General features: G+C 31.4%; 1 protein-coding gene across 1 annotated transcript in view; it reads right to left on the bottom strand.

The window, feature by feature from the left end:
- Positions 1-24,045, bottom strand: part of LOC148278523 (atrial natriuretic peptide receptor 2-like) — a 231,027-nt gene that overhangs the window by 45,255 nt on the left and 161,727 nt on the right. Inside the window, exon 4 of the mRNA XM_088231278.1 lies at positions 22,345-22,494. Coding sequence (XP_088087404.1) covers positions 22,345-22,494 — 150 coding nt within the window. The remainder of the gene's footprint in view (positions 1-22,344; positions 22,495-24,045) is intronic.

Genomic DNA, 24,045 nt, shown 5'->3' with positions numbered 1-24,045 from the left:
ATGCTCTCCCAGCAGAGGTCCGAAACTGTGAGAGTGAAGTGATGTTTCGAGAGAAACCGAAAACCCACTTGTTCTCTAAATCATTTGAATAAATTCTTACAAAGTTCATTATATTTCTTAAATTAAAAAGCTAAAATTAAATTTATATATTTATATAATCACTTCGTAAAGCGCCCCTGAGGTATTATATTACGAAAATGGCGCTATATAAATTATCCATTAAAATAATTATTATTATTATTTGATTACAAGCCTTCAAATAATATTGCAAAGTAGACAAAAGTGAGCATTTTTATTTTCAAAAGATAGTCAAGATATATGTGATACTATCCTCCCCACCTAGGATAGGCGTTCGCTTTCACGCGTGACTCCTCATCAAACACAACTCAAATGGGAGGGAGACAATAATTATCGTGACTAGTTTTTTTTATAGAAACAGTTAATTTTTTTATGAAACTGTTTCAGCTGTTCTGGGAGAAAAACGGTTTCAATATTTCTGATTAATCTTTTCTTTTCCTCACCTTATCACACACACACATATTCACCCTAGAGTTATACATATGTAGTATTTTTGGTAAGTTTTTTTTCTTACTTCATTGAATTTTCAAAATTGTAATTTTGTGGAGCATTATTTTACCCTTAAATGACATTTTTTATATGTTCTTTTGCTGCTGTTTTTTCTAACAAAGAAAATAAAATAAATTATCTGACACTCGTAAAACAAAATTAAATTGAAAAGTGAGTTAAGATTACTTTCTTGAATTCATATTTCATTCTATATTCAATTTCAAACAAAAGGAGATCCAATCCGACTGCTGTAAATACACAAGAGACCAAAGAATTTCAATTTTATAACCGATCTTTAGAAACTTGATACGTTTGTTCTTAAATTTAGACTGGTAGATTCGAGATAAAAGCAAGGGTTTTTGTTTAAATAATTAAGGGTGAACAAATTTCGATTCGTTTATTTATGTTTGTTATGAACACTTGCGTTTGCAAATGTCATGAAAATATTTTTTAATGTTTGAAAAAAACAAACCCTTTTTTTTATTTACAATTAACTTTTGTTTATATTTATAAGCATGATATTACGTTACAAAGTAGATAAATATATTCTTTGTTTGAGGTATGTATATTTTTCTTACTCAAAAAATAATCCCTGTTGGAAACATCATATTAGAGGGAGGTGGTCTAAGATGGCATAGTAGCAGAAATGACACGGTGACCATAATTGCACAAATAAGTCCGCAGCAGCACCAATAATGTCGGAGATGTGTCTTTAAATGGTTTCTTGCCAGAACTTGTCTGACGCCAGTACGCTAAAGAGATTCAGAGTAAAGTTATGTATGTTTGCTTAAAACAAGAGCTTTTAAAATCATGTGAAGTAAACGTTTCAATTAATTCAGTAAACAATCAGCGTTAGATACAAGAAATCTGTGAATTTGATATAACTAATGCGGAATATAAGTTATACTGTAATGAGCAGTTTCAATGTTTTTTTTATTTATTTTTTATTTATTAGTGATATCAACAGTAATACATGTAACAAAAATACAACAAATAAAATATACAGAGAATAAAACCAATGACAGATATCCACAGAAATACATAAATACACGTACAATACATACTAGTGTGTTTGTGTGAGTGTAAGTGAGTGAGAGGGTGGGTGTTATATTGGAATGAGGGTGGACATGTGTGTAAATATTGCGCAAGTGTCAAGTGTCGAAAATATAAATTTATTTAAAATATTAAGAATAAGAGATAAAATATAATAAAATAAGATAAAATAAGACTTTATTATTGTAACTAAGTATAAGACAAAAAAGTACGTTTTAAGACGCGCATTTTAAATGTTATTTTTTTACAATCAAGTGGATCAATAAGGGGAAAGTTCAAATTATATTTACTAATCAAACGTATAAGTGGAAGGCATAGTTCGTACGAACTGCGGGCAGATGAAATAGAGAGCTCGACGTGTGACGGGTGCGGTAGCCGGGGACATTTAATGATAACTCCGACAAAAGAGCCGGACTATCAAGGCATCCACTAAGTGTGTCATGAAGCACCCCCATGTCCAACAGTAGACGGCGATCTTCTAAAGTAAGCAAGTGGTGTTTTTTGCAGGAAGACATACAATTGAGATCGGTATACCTGCATCTCCAGTTAAAATGTCTAAGATATGTCTATTGAATTTTCTCGAACTTTTCTTTATGTGTGACATATTGTGGAGACCAAACAGAAGAGGCATACTCGAGCAAACTGCGAACATGAGCAAAGCAGATCATTTTCATACACGCGATATCTTTAAATACTTGACATGTACGAAGTACAAAACCAAGGTTTCTATGTCTTTTACAAATGATTAAATAAAACAAATTATTAAACAATGCGTAAGCGTTAGTTCGCTGTACCAATGGTCTTATGGCAAAAGAGCTATTGCTTAAGAAGTATAATTTTCCATACAATTGCATTTTTTTTACCAATAATTGCATAAAATAAGTACGCTATCTCATTTCTAAAGGGTTCTATGAAATGCTTATTTAAGAGGAGTTTACTTCAGTTATAATGTAGTTTAAAATAATGTTGTGTTGTGTCCTTGTTTATAATACAACAATTCACGTTAATCAACTACAAGGTGTTTATTTTTCTTTAATTTTTTTGAAAAAATTTACAATCTAATAAGTATATCATCTCAGACCACCTTCCCTTAAATTTGACTTTTTTGTTTAAATAAGTATGTTAATTTGTCTTTTTCGGAAAATTTGCAAACGAACGAAATTTGGTAGATTAAATGTCGTTGCATACAGTTAAACAATTTTGTGTTGGTAAGTAAAAAGATATATTTTGCCCTTCACAATAATGAACATTTCCATGTTATGCAAACATAATGATGAACATAATGCATACATCCATGTACATTTTTTAATTTACTTTATTAAGTACAAAGACATTTGTTGTAGTAAAATTAGGAATATACTATCCCTGTAAACTGGCCCCGACTCTAATATAAATAGTAATAATATATCTGGGCACTTGAAATGCATTCATTAACATACATAAAAACACAAATACATATATTCATACACACATATTCATATTCTTATGCCTACAATCGGGCATCTTCATATAATTTTCACCAGTTATTCGACACCAAAGCGACATATTCCTAAATGTGTCGCAACATAAGGAATACCTTTTTGAGAAGGGAATATGGAAGTCCAGGCATTTACAGAGCTTATTACCGGCAATTTCCTAGTTCAAGTGGCCACTTTACATACTGTTAACATTCACCATTTTGCCCATATGCCTGGACGTCCATATTCCCCTCTCAAAAATGTTTCCCCTTTTTGTTAAACATTTAGTATTTCCTCAATTCTTCCATCCCTTGATTTTTGTGAAATGCAATGATGAAATATTTATTTTGTTGATGCCTGAACTTCCATATTCCCTTCTTAAAAATGGTTTTCCTCTATTGCAACAAATAAAGCTCTAAATTGCTCTCTAGGGAGGAAATACAGTTTGTCTGTAGACATTTGGATATACGTAAAATATTGTTGACTAAACTTACTGGTATAAAAAGAAATACACAAATTGTCAAATTGTTTTCAGGCGTTGCCTTGTAGGTGAAATGGTTCAGCCGGATAAATCTCACCCACATGATTAAGGTTTCAGCTCCTTTCCTTCACAAAAGTCAAGAGACGGAAGAGTTGAGGACTATGTGAATGTTTAAACATAGGCAGAGAGGTGAATGTTACAGTGTGTAAAGTGATTTTTTAAACCAGTCCTGTAAATGGCCATATTCCCGTTTCAAAAATGTTTTTTCCTGTGTTGAAATGAATAAAGATCTAAACAACTCCCTAGGGAGGAAGTCCAGCCGGTCTACAAACATTTGGACATGCTCAAAGCATTGGTGATCTATTCCCACTTGCATTCCAAAACCTATAAATGAAACCAGATATGCATTTGAAAACGATTAAGACTATTTTGTCACCTGATCCAGTAAATGAAAGATTCTTAGACCTACTACCGTGGAATGAATGCCTTAAATAATGAAAATAATGAAAGTTAAAATTGTTGTACTTTTAGACTGAGTAATACATCGTTAATATTTTGGTTGAATTCTTTGTTTATTAGTGAACTTAAAGTATTGTTGTCATTCTAAACTTTGTATCTTTTAAAATTTTAAACCATTTTATTCGTAATAAAAGTAATTTTACCATTATTTATATTAGAAACCACATAACCTGTGCCTTGATTATGAACGTTATCTTCATCTGTATATATCGAGACGGTATACTTAACTTCTGTACTATCTGTATCTTACCTCGGTATGTTCTACCTACTTGTCATATTGACATCATATGACCGAAACAAGCCAATGGAATGACCGCAAACAATTAGTCCGCGTTCCTTATATTTAAAACATTTAAAATTGTTCTCATTTATAGTTTAAATAGCCTTCTGTAATAAAAAGTGCTTACTACAAAGCAATTATAAACTCCAATAAATCCCAATTCAAACAAAAATGCTCGCTTGAACATGAATTTTTTATGACTTTTGGAAATCACCTAGACGGTACGCTTAACGATCGTCTATATGTATTTACCGATCAACTACAAAGCCGGCCCCTTTAACGTCTCGATATATACACTCGGAAAGATAGTAAAACAGATGGAAAAAATAAAATAACATTATTTTTTTTTAAAGTGATAACTTTCTGACGCATATAATCAGTGTCTGACGCCTAGATACTCTCATTTGTTAATTGAAAAGAACCTAGCGACATTATTTTTACATCTAGGTGTTCGTTTAATTAAAGTGACAGTTCTGTCGGAATTTAATAAGACTTCGAAACTTACTTATTTGTCTCTCATATTTTTAATAGGCTTTTTAGAAAAAAAGTGCCAACCTCAAAACAATTAAATTTTTTAATAAATCATAATTAAAGGAAATTTTTTTTTGTGGAACAAAATTTTTGACACTCTTAATGCGTAGATAAACGTACCGAGGGTTTTTAGACCCGTCGGTATAAAGTTATGTACTTTAATCAAAATTTGATGGTGGGGGGGTATCGGTACTATACCTTTGTAGTTGGTCGGGAGACTTCTATCTTCAACTATGACGTCATACTGAAGCTATGTTATTTTAGAGCGTAGATATGTGTACCGTGACGTACGCTTCCCCTAGATTCATATCGATGTAATTACCCAAAACTTGAAGGCGGGGGGTCGGTAGTATATCTTTATAATCGCTAAAGGGAATTTATCTTCAACTTTACCGTCTAGGTGAAGGTATGACGTCTTTATCTTCCCATCATAATCGAGGCCCTGAATTACCACATTTTGGATGTTTATGTTCATGCGAATAAAATAAATTCAGTCGTTTAGTCTGACGACTAATTAACCGAGAGCGAGCAACTTCATGTTTGTCTTGGCTGTACATTTATCAGGGATGTAAATTATATGAACTTATAATTTCTCATTCCAAACTCGCATAAAACAGAGCCAACTTTTAAACGGCAGTTATTAAATCGTGTATTTTGTTGAGTTTCTACCACTCGCGCTGAGCTTAAATTGACTTCTGAAACAGTTTTACGCCAAATTTTCCTGAAGAGGCATGTCATTTAGTTGTTAACGGTTTCATACCGGGTGTTCATTTAAACATGTATGAAGTCATTGATGTTTTTGTTGATTTAATTATTTACAACATTTAAGACTGTATGTGAAAATTCTCGATGGCAGTTCATTGTAGTCCATTTTTTGTAATTCCAATTAAAAACATATTTTTATGTATGTTTTTTATGCAAATGCTGAGAAAAATAATTTTAAAGTAAAGGGAATTTTTTTTCAGTTTTATTTTCTTATTGAGGACAAATACGCTACATCAGGCATTAAAAAGTTTAAAAAATACTAAAATGTAAGGAAAACAAGAAATAACGATTCTTTTGAACGTCTTTTTATATTATAATGAATTAACAAGGGAAACAATTGTCGCGAAATTTTTGTTTGTATATTTGTAAAAATAAAATAAAGTATTCAGTAGACTCAAATCAGTGTTTGATTTTTTATGTAATTAGTTTTAATATAGAGTTTTACAAAATGAACACAAAATCAATTTATAATGAAAGTTGCGGGAACAGTAGTTATAGCTTTAAATCTTGAAAAAATACAAAGAAATCACCATTTGAACTTTAGATAAATTACGCTTTTGACAGAATACTCGTACTTGAAACTGAATTTTTGTTTCAAATTTTATCGAAAAATTTTACCATGGTGGCAACTATTTACAATAAATTATAATGGCTAGTATGTACGTACTATAATAAACTAAAAAAAAAAACTAGTTGCCAAATAATAAACATGTTTGAAATCATTTTTTTACACCAATTATCGGTATATAGTGGATCGTTTACATTGGGCATTGTAGGGTTGACTAAAAGTAAACTAATTTGATAAATCCTTCCCTTATTGTGCCAAAAATATTCTCGCGTTCCGGTGCGATTACGGACGCCATCGGAACTTCGGGATTGCCGAAGTCGACACCGCAACACGAAATCACTTGTGAGAGGCTTTCGGTAAAAAGCTCGCGAAGAAACGAAAAGCAATTAACTCTTGTGTGGCTGTGATGTCACACCAGTCGACATAGGACACAAGACTTGATATATCTCTCTTATTTTTTAAAATGATGAATTCGTAATTTTTGTGATCTTCAATTGGACATTTTCACACCCGATTTGGAAAGTAAAATTTGTATAACTATCATAAATGTGAAAACGAAAAATATTTATCCTTGCTACGCAAAGTATGAATGTCCGATAATTTAGCAACACATCTATACATATACCTTAAAAAAGAGAGATGTTTGTTACAAGAGGCTAAATTAGCAGTCACAACGGAGTCCTGGTCCCGACCGTGATGTATGGGAGCGAAGCATGGACTTGGAAAAACAGGGATGAAAATAGGCTGAATGCTGTCAAAATGCGATCTCTTAGGCGTATGTGTGGTAAAACTATGTACGAAAGACGCAGACTTGTTGAGATCCGTACATTATGTAAAGCTGAGACAAGCATTATCGACAACATCCAGAAAGGAGCTCTGCGCTGGTTTGGACATGTAGAACGAATAGACAGCGAAAGAATGGCTAAGAATATTTACAATGCGAATGTTGATGGATGCAGAAAAAGGAGAAGACCGAGAAAGACATGGCATGACCAAATCCAACATATACTTGAAGATGGACATGTCAACAGTCGGAATAATCGGCGCGCGTGCATGAGAAGATGTATGAATGTAGAGGGAGCGAGATCTGTATGCAAAGATAGAGTGTTGTGGCGTTCTATCCTCTCTGCCCACCCTTAAGGAGAAACGGCGTGATGGTTTGTTGTTGTTGTTATACAAGAGAGAGCACGAAGATAACAGTCATAACAAGGAAGACACAGACGCTGTTCTGCGGCGGATGTTGTCTAAAACAGATTCAGTCTTCAGTCAGTTGATGACAGTGATGGAGGACGCACGCGCGTAACATGAGCGGCGTATTTGTGATTTTAAATTTATTTTGCTATAGCAGGACTAAATTATATGTTTACTTGCTTAAATTATGGAAAAAAAATGATTAAACAGTATGTCTCCATGTTTTTTTTCAAATGTCTGAACTTCAGAATATTCCGTCTTTTACTAGTGGTAACACAATGTTACACCACCGCTCGCAAATGAACTATTTACCACAGTTTTTTGAGAGTTAGCCGGCACGTTTTTTGAGGGTTCAAGAAGGCAACAAACATGTAGTCCAAACGATTGGATGGACGGCTGCTATCAGGCGTAAGTAGTAATCTTTATTCATAATAGCGCGATATCAGGAGCATTTACATGCGTAAGGACCACAGCGTTACAATGGCGATCATCTTGGGGATCACTGCAACGCAGCATTACGATATGTAAGCGAAGTACTACCCCCTCAATAGAGACAGTTATTTGTTAGCTTCGGGGGTGGTCTTTGCTATACCGAGACGTATAGAATAAGGTTTAGATAACATAACGCTTTAATAAAAATAAACTGCTCCAAAACCATTCCATGTAAAATTTCTGTATCGAATGTGTTGCTTCCCGCACGTTCTATACCCTAATGCGGTCGGGTGGGAGGGAGGTAGTCCTTATACGCGACGAAAGGGAGTATGAAGAGCCGTTTACATGTGGACAATACAATAGATATGATAATATTGTCTTGTTGCAGCTCCGTGAACAGCCTCAACAATACAACACGAAATACGAAAATATAGACAATAAAAAATTTGGCCGCAGCTCACACGTGAGCACTGCGAAAATGAATGGAATACATTTCGGCATTTATTACAACCAAGTTCGCGAAAAACACTGTTTATTTTAAATCAATACGGATTATAATCGTTTAAGAACGAAATAAGTACTAAAATTTTTTTTTTGTACGAACTGAGTTATAAGTCCTAACAGATCTGGTGGCTTTCAAAAATAATTTCAACCCTTTTAAAAAGTTTTGCAATAATTTCGGCGAATCGATCGTGTCCAATCAATTGAATACAGAGTTCACTTCCCTTTTTTTAAGATGCTAAGGCTACTAGATTACAGAGAGCTCCTTTTAGCAGCTTTTTTTGTTGGGTAATGAGCAAATTTTCCGTTTATGTGGGCACCCCCAAGGAGACTAATGTCCTCAGATACGGTGTGCGGTATGTGGTGGGCTAGCTGTTTGTACTCTATCATCAATCAAACACCAAAATCCAAGTTTACGAAGCTCTTGTACAAAGTTTGTGCGCGTATAAATAAACATCTTTGATTTATTAAGATAAGGAACTTAAATGATTTCTGGGTGGTGTTATGCAAACATGTGTCATGCCACGAAATCGAAAAAACTGAGTTAGTTTCAAAATCGTGATCCAAATGACAGTTTGATGACTATAACTCTTTAAAGGCAGTGGTAGAAATTCCTTTGCGCGCGGTGATCTAATATCGTGTTACCACAAGCTAAAGACGGGATATCCTAAGTTCAGACATTTTAAAAAAACATAGAAATATACTGTTTAATTATTCTTTTTCCATAACTTACAAAAATAAAAACACAATTTTGCACTCTTATAGAATAAATAAATACATTTCAATTATAAAAATGCTGGAAATCCTACAAGCGTGCACCCCTGCTCACTGCCAATAACCAACATATTCTCTTTCTCACAAACATCGGCAACAGAACTGCGTCTTTGTCTTCCTTGTTACGAGTCCTATCTTCGTGCTCTCTCTTTTACATATTTATTGCTGTATTGGCGTCACGTTCATTTTTCGCAAAGCAAGAATAAATATTTTTTTATAAAAATGCTGCGTATTAAAAATAATTTTACTTTCCAAACCCGGCGTAAAAATAGCCATTTAAAGGTTTTTGAAAACACAACTTTACTATAAAAAAAAATATAGAGATATATCAAATCTGGTGTTCTGTGTAGAGTATTATGACATCATCGGCGGCCTCCGTGGTGTAGCGGTCAAGACGCTTGACTCACGCACGGAAGGTTCCGGGTTCGATTCCCGGTGAGAACACAAAAAATATAAATGTGATTTTTCTCAAGCCTGGGTGTTCTGTGATATGTAATTCACCACTGTAATTGGGCCTCCTGGCCTGTTGTGGTGCAAAAATAAATGTAAAAAAAAAAAAATCATAACCACAAAGGAGTGTTTTGACAAAGGACCTTGCAAATTCTCTGTTATACATCTATGTGTTAACCAAAAACCACGCAACTGCTTTAAGATGCTTATTATTGCGAATTCAGATCAATATTTTTGGCTTACAAGATAACAATATAAAAACATGTTTACCCCGCAAAAGACGCTTTCTTTGACAAATTGTTTTTTCAATATTTATTACTGCTATACCCTCTGGTGGAACAAAAGATCAGTAATAATACTTGGTACGGTTAATTGATGTTTAGTATAAATAGTTAATACTACGTTGGTTAGAGAGCGACTGTTTACTAGAAGAGAAAAATCTAGAATGGCTCGCCGAGTTGTGCGGGTATGCAGACGACTGTAGATGTATTATTGTTACCAAAAATATACACATATTCCTTACAATTACAAAGACCCACTATTTTTTTGTGATTTGTGGACTCGTATTGATAGTAAATGCCAATGTATTTTTAACGTCTAGTTTAGAACATGAAGCTTTTATTTGAATTTTTATTAAAAATATACCATCACACTATAATAATATGCGAGTATGCCATTGATAATTTAACCAATATACATAGATATACACATTTTTTTTTTTTGGGAAGTAACATTGTTTAAAAAATTTTTGCGTTATTGTTTTAACAATAAGGAGAGTTTTCAGTAAAACTTTTGTACGAGGTTTTTCCAGGGAATGAATTATGTCAAACCCAAAACCCGGACGATTTGCTCAGAGACACCTCTTCTTTATCGCACCGAAAGTGTTTAATGTTTTGGAAGAGCGAGTAAAGCTCTCAAGGACAAAACATATTTTCAAAGAGTTTTTGGACTGGATCTTCTTTAGGGAGAGGATTTGAGTGAGAAACTCCTTGATGGTTTTTTTTAAATATTTGAGTTTGGATATATTAAATTTTTTTTTCTTTCATATTTTTTAAACGTTTTTTTAATTCATGTTTTTTAAATTTGATTTACCATGTATTTTTTGATGATGTTTTTGTTAGACAAATATGCAGTAAATATTCTAATATTGACTGTAAAAGTTTAATACATATATTCGTCCCAACTCAACATAGGACTTTGGTTCCATGGAGTTAGGACTAGTATCTCAAATGTTCAAATGAATATATTGTAAATAATAAAAAAATAAAAAACGATGTTCTGCACTATTGATTTAAGTTTAAATTCGTTTTAAAAATTAATAAATTTAATAATATTATTACATTTTCTCGTTTTATTAAGTACGTTTAATGTACTAATTTTAACTGCAAAGCTAAATAATTCATCTTTTTTTTTTTAAATAAACCAGATGTTAATTAAACATCAAGTATCTTGGTTGGAAATTGGTGTGGCTTAACACATTTTAACGTAACATCATCCATCTCTCCCTTAAAGCTAACGAGAGAAAACGGAACTTGTCACGAATCAAAACTATTTTATACCAAACGTGACCTATCTTCTTTATGAAGACACTTTCGCAGTTAATTTGATGGTGTTGTTTTGATAATGATTAATTACGTAAATAGCTTCTACATCACTAATACTTGGGACCAACAGTTTGCAACTTAGAAATGATGGGTTTACACTGACCCATTTTATCAGACTGAAAAGAGGTTTTATCGAGAACTTATCCATTTTAGAGAGTATTTATTTTTATGTTCCTGATGGTTATCTTCGACAGCGTCTGCACATATTGTTTTACCTTCCGGCTTCCAGAAACAATCTATCTCTGGTTATCCCGATTGGAACAGCAGTCAAGCAGCTGAACATTATTACTTTGAAGATCGACATCTTTCACATCATCGAAACTATTTTCAAGAGACAAATACTCTTGCGATTGTTTATTTATTTATCAAGAAAATCATACAGTCTTTATACATATACAAGGTACAAAAGAACAATAAAAAAAAGAAAGACCAAATACAGATTTCACACTAATTTATTATGAATGCAGGAGGAGAGGGGAAAAATAATTGAATTCTAAAAAAGTAAAAATATGAATATTAAATAAAAAGTACATAAAAGGGATAAGACATTGTATAGTTCCAACACTACTTTCCTCTTTCTTTCTGCTTCCATGAATATTTATATTTCTTTGTAAAAATTCACAACCAACAATAATTAATAAGTTGCAGGTAGCAGATGTACATATGAATAAGTATAAATTAAGAGTTGAAATCAAAAATTAAAATCAACAGTAAAAGTTAAAATTAAAATTTTAAAGTAAAATTAAAGGTTTAAATTAAAAGTTAAAATTCAAAACTTGAAATTGAAAGATAAAATTAAAAGTCAAATTAAAAGTCAAGTAGGAGATAACTTTAAAATGTTTTTAACAGATCTAATAAAAATATGGTATTTACAATGTAATATGTCGATGTCACTAAAACTGTCATTATAGGTAATCTGTATTCTTCGAAGAGTGCTATTTTTCAAATAATTAGTCATTGCGTTAAGAATCTCGAAGAGTACAGATTGAGGAGTTCTGCGGACTCGATATGAAATGCCTATAACAATTTCTGGGCTATCAACTAGGTTATAAACAATTGTGTAGAGAAAGATTGGAGAGTTTTATACTTTTAAAATGTCGAACCTTTGCTCAAGGGTATAAATTGTTTGATATACTCGTGACATCCCAATACAACGCCTTAAATATGTTGTTATTGTACTGGTATTTTGGTAAAATCAATTAATTTTATTTCGATTGTTTTTTTGGTGAGGTTATTGATAGAAGGGCTCCAACGCCAGTTAGAGGTGACAGAAGAAAACGGCGTTATGCTTCGATATGTATTTATTTACCCTTTTTTTTTTATCTTAAAGCACACATAAACATCAAAAATGTTTTGAGTATGCCCAAATAAGTAGTTGGTCTCTTTATCGGTCTAATCTTGATTTACAAACGTAAACCGTGTTGATTTCCTCCCAAAGAAATTATTTAGATCTAGGTAAATTTGTTGCCACAGAGAGGTAAAGCATTTTGAGAAGGGATATGAAGTTTTTGGCGTTTACAGGGCTTTTGACCTATCGTTGGCTGGTGGAGGTGGCCGCTTTACGAACTGTGTAACATTCACCATTCTGCCTATGTTTCAAGGTCCAGATTACCTCAAATCTTTTAACTCTTTTTATCTCTCTTTGTTTATTTTTATTTAGCTGGCTGCCTTCATTTGTGTTATTCATTTTTATGTCCGTTTTTCCATGTTAAAAAAATTCATGGCAAACAAACCCCTAATTAAACATTATTTTATTTCGGATACATGCCCTTTTTAAAAATATTTTTATTAACATTAGGCTATCTTTTTATACGCAGAAGAGACTAATAAAATGTTTTTTGTTTCTTAATGATAGTTAGCACAGAACTCCACAAAAGGGAAACAAAACTTTTTTTTAGAATTTTAAATTAATGAAATACTGTCGAGTAAAAAATTTTTTTTTCTTTCTAGTAATAACTACATTCATTACATATTAATAATTAGCATTCAAATTATAATTTCGAATTCCCGCAAAAATGGTTCATTGAATTGGTCACGCCCCTAATACGTCACGATTTGGGTAAATTTTGAACTTGTGACAGTTTAAATTTAAAAAAAAAAAAAAGTCACGAATATTGACGTAACAATTATTATCATCATTCCTCTTCCGCACCTAATGGTGAATAGGGCACTGAATTGGAAATCCAATCGCAGCGTATCTTGATCATTTTTTTTTTACATGAAGGTAAGATGATCAGTCTTACACTTCAATTACCAGTCCAGGGACTATGATATATTTTAGTGTGAATACACCCTTTTAAATAAATATTTCAAATCAACCATGTCGAGAATCGAACCCGAGACCTCTCGCATGGTGGCAAACGCGCTGACCATTACGCCATGAGGCTGACAATCGTCACCGACGTCACAATTATCAAGGCCAAACATGTCGCATTTTCGTAGGAACATTTTTTTAAATGTATATTTTGCATCAAAACATTTCTCTACAATATCCATATTGATTTTAAAAATACAAATCAGTATGATGAATAAGAACGGTGCAAGGACGCAGCCTTGCCTCACTCCAGTGGAGACCCCGAACCAATCAGTCAAAAAGCTACCAATTTTCACACGACAATTGCTATCTTTGTGGAGCGCTTTTATAACAGTAATAATCTTGGGAGGAAACCACACGCATCGAGAATTTTCCAAAGAGATGGTCGATGCGGACTATCAAATGCTTTCTCGTAGTCGATGAAGCAACACGCAAGGGGTGAGTTAATTTCATTGGTCTGTTGGATAATGCATCTTATGTTATAGATATGGTCCGCACACGATTTACTATGAATAAAACCAGTTTGGTTGACTCTTAGAATCTGCAGTAGAGAAGCTCGTATTCTGCCCAAGATTATGTGTGCAAGAATCTTTCCTGGAAACGCTTAACAGAGTTATTCCGTGGTTATTATAGCACTCTAAAGGATCGCCTTTCTATAAACAACACGCAAAATAGTATATAAATCTATGCAATATCTCGCAGCAGTCACTTGCAACGGTCTATATTTATTTATAGTTATAATTTTGTCATAATTTCATTATATTTTCACGAACCATAAACTTATTTTATTTTCTCTCTCATCAACTCGGGGAATTGTATTTTTTTATTGCGTATGATTGAGGAAGTGTTATTTTTGATACGTAACTTTTTATGGGGTAATAATAAAATAAGGATACTTTCTCAAATAAAATGTGGTTTTATCGTTCAACCGATACCCTTTTTTATTCCTTAATCCAAAACACGAAAGGTCACAATTATTGAAGGTCGAAAAGGTAATATTTTTCGGCACATTTATGCTCAATTGGGATCATTAATAATGTTTTAAAACTTTTGAGTAGGTCGCAGAAAAAGCTATGAAGTGTTTATTTATACGTTACGAAAACGAAAGAGAAAACGATTTTTTGAAGAATACGAATTTAAGTAAGAGTGGAATAAAAAACACAGTTCTATGTGTAAAATAGAACCAGGGCCTTGAACGAGTGTTTTTGACTTGATGGCTACTTTCCGTTAAAAATCAGACAAACGAAGTTCAAAAAATTATTTTTTTCTGGATTGACACCTAAAGTAAAGGATTGCTCACATTACCTTCATGTAACAGATGGTTGAAACACGTTGCATTAAATATACTAATGCAGTACCCTATGTACCACTGGGTAGGGAAAGGAGAATGATAATGATGAGCGTGAGATTCATGGGACACGAAACAATTTACGAAACGAAGGCATGACAGACATGCTAAGAAGTGTGATATTCATAAAAAAATAGAATTATATTGTTATCTTACTGGGGTTTAAGCGAGAATGGATTTTTTTCTATGCAAAACTTGTATGCATAAGATGTATTTAAAAAAAAAGTGATTTGTATAGAAAAATGGAAGATTCATATTAACCAGAAATTTGGGTCAAAAACTCATTTCATGTTATTTTGTGATTTCTTTGGAAACATTTTTCTAATATTTTTATGGTGATAGACATTTTATTTATAAAAACTTTAAATACATAAATAAATGCATTTTGGGGGGCTCATTACTAAAAACAATTTCCATATTTTTAAAGAAATATTTGTACTAAAAAGTAAAAATCAATAAACATATATTTATGTATATATTAAAATGAAGGTACAATAGGTTAGAGTAATGTGAAATTTCAATTAATTTATTACAAATTAAAGACAAATATATGCACTAAGGCTTGCTTACTGCTAAAAGCAATATCTTCCAGCTAAATCAAATTATTAAAATATTTAATAAAAAGTAAAGGTCAATAAATATTCATTTATGTTTATAAGAATGAAGATACAGAACGTTTTAATTTTATTTTTAAAAATTAATTTAGAATAAATTGAATTTAAAAAAAAAACCATGAAAAAAAAACTAGTTTATTTGTGAAATCGTTTCCTGACTTAAAAAGTGCTACTTTTTGTATATAAGGCCTATGTACAAACAAAATATGTGTAATACATGATTTGTAAATTCGTCTGTAAGTTAAAAGTAATTGAGAGTTATCCTTTAGGTAGACTTTTTTTTAAAATCAGTATAATGTACAGCGCACTTGAAGTGGTTTCTCACGAAAACGGCGCTTTAAAAGAAAGCGAAATTTGTATTATTAGGTATGTAGAATGTTTAATAACGTGTGTTGACGTGTTAGTTCCAATTGGTGAACTAAGACATACTCATTTCGTTTGTTAATATGTACACTTGTTTATTTAAAAACGCCTAGTCACTAACATCTCGACAAGGGGTTATTTGTCATTCAATCTCACTTTATATATTTTACTTCGGAATATAACATTCCAAAACCATATTTCAATATTCAAAGATCTTAATAAAAAAAAATAGGCTTAGGCTCTCCCAAGGCATCCGCTGCACATGTCCAAACCAGGACCACTGCCGTTCCTTCAAGACACTTGTTATAAGAGGCTGCTGCGTCCGTTCTTGGGCTACAATGTTGGTTATAAAATCGAACCACATTTAGACTTTCATCACTTCGCAATAAAAACAGTCGATAAAAATATTCAAATATATTGGAGTATTTAGGATATTTCAATGATTCTATTATTTTATATGTTACATCATATGCATCTTTACCTTAGATTTTTTTTTTTTTATTAAAGAAGGTAAAAACATGTACAGAAAATATAAAAAGAAAAATAATGAAACCCACTAAGCCGCGAAACCGGCTTGTCAGCAGGTTTCTTATTTTTCCTTTACAAAGAGAAACGTTAGAGAAATTATATAAATTTAAAAAGTAATATAAACATTATTAAGAACTAAAAGCATACCTAATTTTCACACAAAATTTATTTATAAAAATTAAAATAGATGACTTTAAATGATAATCAATATAAAGCTCTGTTACACATTAACTATGTAATTATTTTTCTCTTAAAATCTTTGTTAACATTTTCTTTTAAAATCATCTTAGGAATCTTGTTAAAATTTTTAGTAATTGTATAAAGAAGTGTTCTTTGGCCATACTTGTTTACAAATGTATTCTACAATGTATTCTAGATTTAAAATACCCACGCACAGGCCATGTTTAAGTGTGATTTTATTGTTTTCGTGAAATATTAAATGATACAAATATACCAAATGTAAACGCAAAAATTGAAAATTAAAAACAATAAATAAATATATGTGTTAAGTAAATTCAGCCGCAAATTTTACAGCATTTATCGATACTATTCCTGGCCGTATACCTTTCGTTCCCATCCTTCCTTTGACCCATCCTTATGGTACCTACCTAACATCAAGATAGAGGATATTCAAAATTTGAAAATTCGGATTTAGAACAAAAACCAAACAACATTTTAGACTTGACATAAAATCGGATAAAAAGTGGTTGGAATCGTCGCGCGTCGTGGAAAACATTGTTATATTTTAAAGTTCATTTTGTGATCCAGGGCCAGAAATTAAAGAACATTCAGATTATATTAAAGGTGTGTATCCATTCCACGTTCCTATCCTTTCTCAAATATTTCCCAATCACAAAACTGAATGAAATTCGATTTTCATTTACAGTCCGCCTTTTCGTTAACAATATGCATAAAACTAAATTTGTATAATAAATGTTTAAATATTTGCACCTGATTAACTTTTATGTTATATTCTTTGGAATGTTATTATTTATTGCTTTATTCTTTAATAGTTTTCATTTATTTTTCTGGATCGTTTTTCAATTGCAAAATTTATTATTGTTATTGAATTTATTTTACTATGTATTTCTTATTCTAGTTACTTGTTGTGATTTTACACAGCCAAAATAGCCTTGATAAGTTCATGAATATATAAACGAGTGTAATTTTGAATTAATAAATAAATAAATAAATCAACCAGTAAATCACCCAAAATATTTCAAAGTTAGCACGAATCTTCTTGAAAAGCTTTTTTGACAAAGTAGAATTTCTTATCTAAAAAGCTCATCAAAATACCAAATACAAGTATCATGTCCCCTGTTTTGCAAAACAAACAAAAGAATTATAAATTGCTGTTATAATTTTCTTTCGTAATAGAACAAGCCTAAGTTCATAATGGTAAAATTAATGAAAGGATTGAGGGAGCTTTTGTTTCATCCTCTTGGCACACATTTCAGTCCAAGGCTAAATGTCGAAAGCACTCGCTGGAAGCTTCACGTTGCTAAATGTATTGTAAAGTTATAAAATCTAAACAGACATACTCGTTACATTTATGCAATTGACATTTTCTGTTTCAGAAAGATTACTTAGTGATTCGTATAAAATACAAGCAATTTTCAGATTCTTGTATTTTGTTTTGTATTTATAAGAATGTTATCTTAAAACCAGTTTCGTAACGAAAAAATATTATTAAACTTCGTTTCATTTAGATTCTTTAAAGAAAATATCATTTTGAGAAGAGTTCTATGATTTGAGTAAGAATTTTTTAAAGGTTTGTTTTATTATTTCAAATATAAAGATATGTAAAGATTATATTAATTATATTAAGATACTAATAAAGAAAAAGAGAATATGTATTCTAGAATAGAATGTTCTAGAGCCGACCATTTTATTATATTTGTACTTGATAGGATAAAACACGGAAGTCTACTTTTTGCTCTTTTGAAGTTAAAAACGCAAAAATTATCGCAATAAGCTATTTCATACGTAAATAGTCCTTTTTAGTTATAAAAATGCTTCCTTAAGTTGAAATAAAAATCTGGAGTTCACTTTGTTTTGATGTAAAAAAACATAAGTGGTCCAAATACGCTATTTTAATATGCATCTTTTTTATTAACTCTTAAAAGACTGTGGTAAACGATCCCTTTGCGCGCGGTGATGTAACATCGTGTTACCACAAGCAAAAAACGGAATATTCTAAAGCTCAGGCATATGAAAAAAAAACATGGGGACTTAAACCTTAAACATTCTTTTTCCATAATTTAAAAAAATAAAAATACAGTTTAGCCCTGTTATAGGAAAAAAAAAACAAAAGTTCTCCACTCGTAATTTACGCGCGCGTCCCCCATCACTGCCAACAACCGACTGAATTTGTTCTTGTTCCACACAACACGTTCTACGGTGGCTACAGAACAGCGTCTCTGTCTTCCTTGGTATGTTCTATATTCGTGCCCTCTCTAATACAAATGTTTTGCTGTACTTGCTGACATCATTCTTCGGGTAGCATGGTTAAATATTTTTTGTATTTAAATCCAGCATAGCAATTTCGGTGTAAAAATATATATTTATAGATAATAAACAATACAACTTCATTATTTCGAAAAAAATAGAGAGATATGTCAAGTTTGTATCATGTGTTGACTAGTGTGACATCACAACCAAGCAATAGTTAAAAATTGTTGTTTGACATTGAAAGTTATCGGTTGAAATTATCTCATTTGGTTTAAAAGTTATCATGTTTTTGGAAAATTGCACCACCACAAATCTTGTTTCCTGAACTTTTCATTCAACGTGACTCCGCGGTTTATTCTTTAAGGTACAGATATGTATTCAATTCATTTTAATAAAACAAAACACGGTTAAAACTATTTGAAAATACACAAATTGATGTCATTTAAAAAATGTTCTTGATATAAACTAAAATAAAAAAATAAAGACTAACAGGAGACAGTGGGAAGGAAAAAGGACAAAAGTGGTGAGGAGTGGTGAAGGATGAATGAAGAAAAATAGGAGTGTAAAATTGCATTTGATTTGGAGACGAGAAATAAATATAAAAAAGAAACAGAACGTCTTTTCTCTATTATTCTCAATAAATTATGCAGCCTCCGTGGCGAAGACGCTTGACTCACGCACGGAAGGTTCTGGGTTCGATCCCGGTGAGAACGCAAACAATCAATTTGATTTTTCTCAAGGCTGAGTTCCTTCCATTCCATGTTGCATTTTACCACTGTAAGATGGCTTAAATCAATTTTATAAATGAATCATATTATGTCGTCATAAGCAAAACTGCAAATATTTTCGATAGGCGAATTTGAAAATATGATACTTTAGTTATTATCAACGTTTTTTAAAATTTAAAGAAATTGTAAATAATAACTAATAAAAACAGAATACTTGGATTGCTCCTAAAGCTTACAACCTATGTGTGTCATATCGCTTCTGAGTTTTTGCTTATGGATCTCTAGTTATTGAATTATTGTTTAAAACACGTTTTTCTTACTAAAATATTTTGTTTACTGCTCATTTCTGTATTTCAAATGGTTTCAAATTGATTGCATAAAATTACTTGATATTTAACTCAATTTGTATTTTTTGTAAAAAAAACTGCTTTTTGCTAATGACGGCAGTATCAACCTTCAAATAATATACATTTTCGTGTTTAGGCATATAAAAAAAATTGTATATTCCCAAATAATTTTTCTACTTAACTTTGTATATTATCTAACATTATGTGAACAGGCTCTCATTGAATAATTATCATGGCACTATGAATAATTATCAATTCAAGCTTCTTTGCAGTTTGAATTCCAGTGGTTTGAACTTTCAACGCAAGTCGCTCCAGTGGTAAACCCGCTAAGATTAAACACTTCATTATTTTAAACTTTGGTTGTAAAATTTTAGCGTTTTATCATAGTCTACAAAGTTTAATAATTAATTACCGAAAAAATGTCGATTTGTATTTAGAAATTTAATTAAAAATATTTCTTAAATCCAATTATATTTTTATTTAATTGAAATTAATATATTATTTGTTTGGAAAATTTTATAAATCTTTTAAAAAAAAAATAATTAACAAGTTACTCTTTTCCTAAATTCACCAACGAAATAAGCACAACCGATAAACTATATTTTAAAATTCGGGAGTATAGTTAAAGATTTAATCAACACGTATACTTGTTTGTTCTTACTAAAAAACAGTTGTTTTAATATATGAGATTGTAATATTAGTGAGCTCATTTAAAAACAAAAATGAGAACAGAAACTGAAGAGGTAAGCGAAAATATATTCGTTTTGATTTACGAAATGCAAGATTTTGGTAACATTTACCATTTTGCCTATTTTTGAACATCTATATTCTTTCGATTCTTCCATCTGTTGACGTTAGTGAAGTTACAGAGCTGAAACCTTGATTGTTGTGGGGGAGATTTATATGATTGAACAGATTTATATGATCCCTAGGGGTTTGAATCCAGTCCGTGTCTGTAAAAATTTGGACATACTCAAAATATTGTTGATAAACGCACCTGGCGTAAAAAGATGTATATAAAATGAAAAATATTTTCAGTGTTGGTGAAATAACTCAATCATACGAATCTCACCCACAACAATAAAGATTTCAGCTCTTTAACTTCACAAACGTCAGCAAATGGAAGAATCGAAGGAATACATAAATATGTTCAAATATAGGCAAAATGGTAAATGTTACACAGTGTGTAAAGTAGCCACTTAAACCAGCCAATGACAGGTCATAAGCCTTGTGTTCTTCATCTCTAAGATTTTGGATTATGAGATATAAGATTTTTTCTTATGAAATACAATTTTTTGTCTTATAAAAATAATGTTATTTTTCTCGCCTCATGATCTAACGGCCAGCGCGTTTGCCTACCATGTAAGAGGTCTCGGATTCAATTCCTGACATAAAATATTGATTTTAAATTTTGTTCATACACATTATGCCGCCTTAAAATAAGACTGATTAAAATAAGATACGCAGCTGTTCATGTACTAATTTAGTGTTCTGTGCACCATTAAGAGCGAAAAAGGAATAATGATGATGACTAAACAATACCATTTATGTTTTTTGTAGACATTGATACAAAATATTTTTCAAATATCGTAGTTCAGTTTGTAAATTTTATTAAGGGCGTGAAATAGGCGGACAAGGAAGTATAAAAATATTTTTAAAATACCTATGCTATGAAAAAAAGGTGTAGTTTACTAAAACAATTTATTATTTTTATATGTAATACGTGAACACAGATAAATCTACCTAAATATGAAAGAAAACCCATAAAAACCTTGGCTGTGAGTACAATACAATGTCTTGCTTGTTGTCAATTCTTGTCGACTTCAAAAATGTTCCTTGTAACCAAAAAAATATTATACGAATAACATTTTAAAGCCAAAAAAAATAAAGTAAATGCGTGAATTGGTTCTACCATGTAAATAAACTTAGGCATTTATAATTTTAATTGATTTATTCACTCCATACAAATTTATTGAAATTTTCATATGATTTTGTATAGAGTGAAACGAGTGTCGCTCACAATTAATTTTTTTTTTCAAAGAAAGAAATACTTGAGCTCTTATTATTTACTCAAATATTAAAATTTTCAGACCATTTCCTAAAAGTCGTAAATAACTTGTTCTGGAAAAATGGAAATCAAGTTGTGGTAGAGTGGGATTTGAACCTCGGACCTTTGGCCCGTTAGTCCACAATACTACCACGAGACCACAACCCGGTTTGAAAGTTTGAGTATTTAAAAAAAATGTATTTATTCATCTGACTTGAGGTATTGTTGTTACATCTTCCCACGAAAAACGTGGTTTTGTGCATCATTTAAAACACTTGATTTACGCGTACTCGCTAGCCTACTGCTTCTCCTTAAACTCTGGCTTTTCATACAGAAACCTTCCTGTAGTTAAAAATATCTTCAAATTAAGTATTTAAGTGACATTATAAGTCGATAAAAGTTCCGGAAAAAAGGCAATTTTTATAACTTACTTTGGAAGAAGTTGATAAAGAAGTTCTTCACATTTCCTTTTTTCCTCGAGATAGTCTGACGTCCTTTCTTCAACCAAAGTCTCCAAGTTATTCGCGTACTGCTCCATCCGAGACAAGAGCTCATCCAAGATTGATGACGATTCATAGTCTCTGAAAAAAAAAAATAGTTAAAATTAATATCATTGTTAATTTTTAAAATGTACATTGAAAATTCAATACAGTATTCAATAAAAAAAAAAATACGATAGCCTAGGCATTCAACCAGTTTATAATCACTCAGTGATTTGTTGATTTGAGTAATAAATTTAAACGTATTTTAAAAAATATATTTTTGTCTTGAAACTAAACAAGCAAATGTACAGAGGTTATGTTACCATCATCTATTTATGGGTCTATTCCAGGGGTTCCTATAAATATGATATATATATATATATATATATATATATGTATTATAATCGTCATCATTATATGTACCTCTATCAACATCCAGTGGTGCATTAAAGTCATGTTCATTTTTAAATGTTTTTGCAGCATCAGGAAAGTGTCGAGTAACTCTAATAATATTTATGCTTTGTGTCATAGGAGATTGTGTTTAATTTTTAATTCATATAATAATTGTAAATGATTGACATAACAGAAATATCATTTTTCATATTTCTCGGAAGCTTGTTTTATTTATTTATTATTTAACAGAAACAAACAATCAACAACGATTAAATAACATTATAAAGATAAGGTTACATCAAGGTTTTGTCTGGGACTTCTAAAATGTTTTTTGTCAAAGTAGGGTCAAACCACCAATAAATGACCGTTTGAGGTTCAGATTGTAGTGAAACCCACATCAGAAGTGTAAATTTTATTGTTTAAGCGTACTTTTGTACCTTTTACTTTCGTATTTTTAAAAGAAAGCAATAAAAAACATATCAATTTTTCTAAGTATTTTTACTTTTTTATTGAAATATGAGTATTACAATTATAATTAATATTACTCTAAATAAATAGCAGATGCACCAGTGAATGACCACTACCAGTAAAAAAAATGCTCAGATTTAGTTACATCATAAAATTATAAAACACCCTAGCACATTAGAATATGCATATATTTAAAGAATAGGATAAGAAATAGCATAAAAAAAACACTAACCATACCTTTCCTTATAAAAAAACACTATCAATCTCAGAACAATAACGGGAAGACGTACTATTAACAACTCACAGTTCAAAACTGATAGCTTTGTTTCTTACCAAAAGATATGTCCGCCTACCGCTTTTGTCATAGTTTCTAGTGTTAAAAGTTTTTCGAGTGGACACATAGCAATTCTTATTATAGTGTGTTTTATTAACCAAAGGTCATTTACTGGGGGGTGGTCATTTACTGGTGCTTTGGCCCTATTTTTTTCATTTTTGTCACATGGAAGATAAGATAATCGTTCTTACGCTTCAAGGGTCAGTTCAAGATAATCATATTGAATAGGTAGTCCGCCGCTTATTGAAGTGGTTGGCGCGTTTGCCTACCATGTTTAATTCCTGGAAGGTCGACGTGATATGAAGGGTAGACGGCAAAAACGGTCTCATTAACAATTAACGAATTGTACAGGAGATCAAAAAGAAGAATAACAACTTTATTTGTAGTTAACGCTGAGTTCATATATTCAATAAAACAGATTTTATTATATTGATATTAGCGGACCTGACGGGCGT

This window comes from Micrasema longulum, unplaced genomic scaffold (genome assembly GCF_059751315.1).
Source record: "Micrasema longulum isolate JH-2025_06_02 unplaced genomic scaffold, ASM5975131v1 h1tg000867l, whole genome shotgun sequence".
NCBI classification, from domain to species: Eukaryota; Metazoa; Arthropoda; class Insecta; order Trichoptera; family Brachycentridae; genus Micrasema; species Micrasema longulum.
Note: the sequence above shows the minus strand (reverse complement) of the source record. Positions and strands in the feature narration are given on the sequence as shown.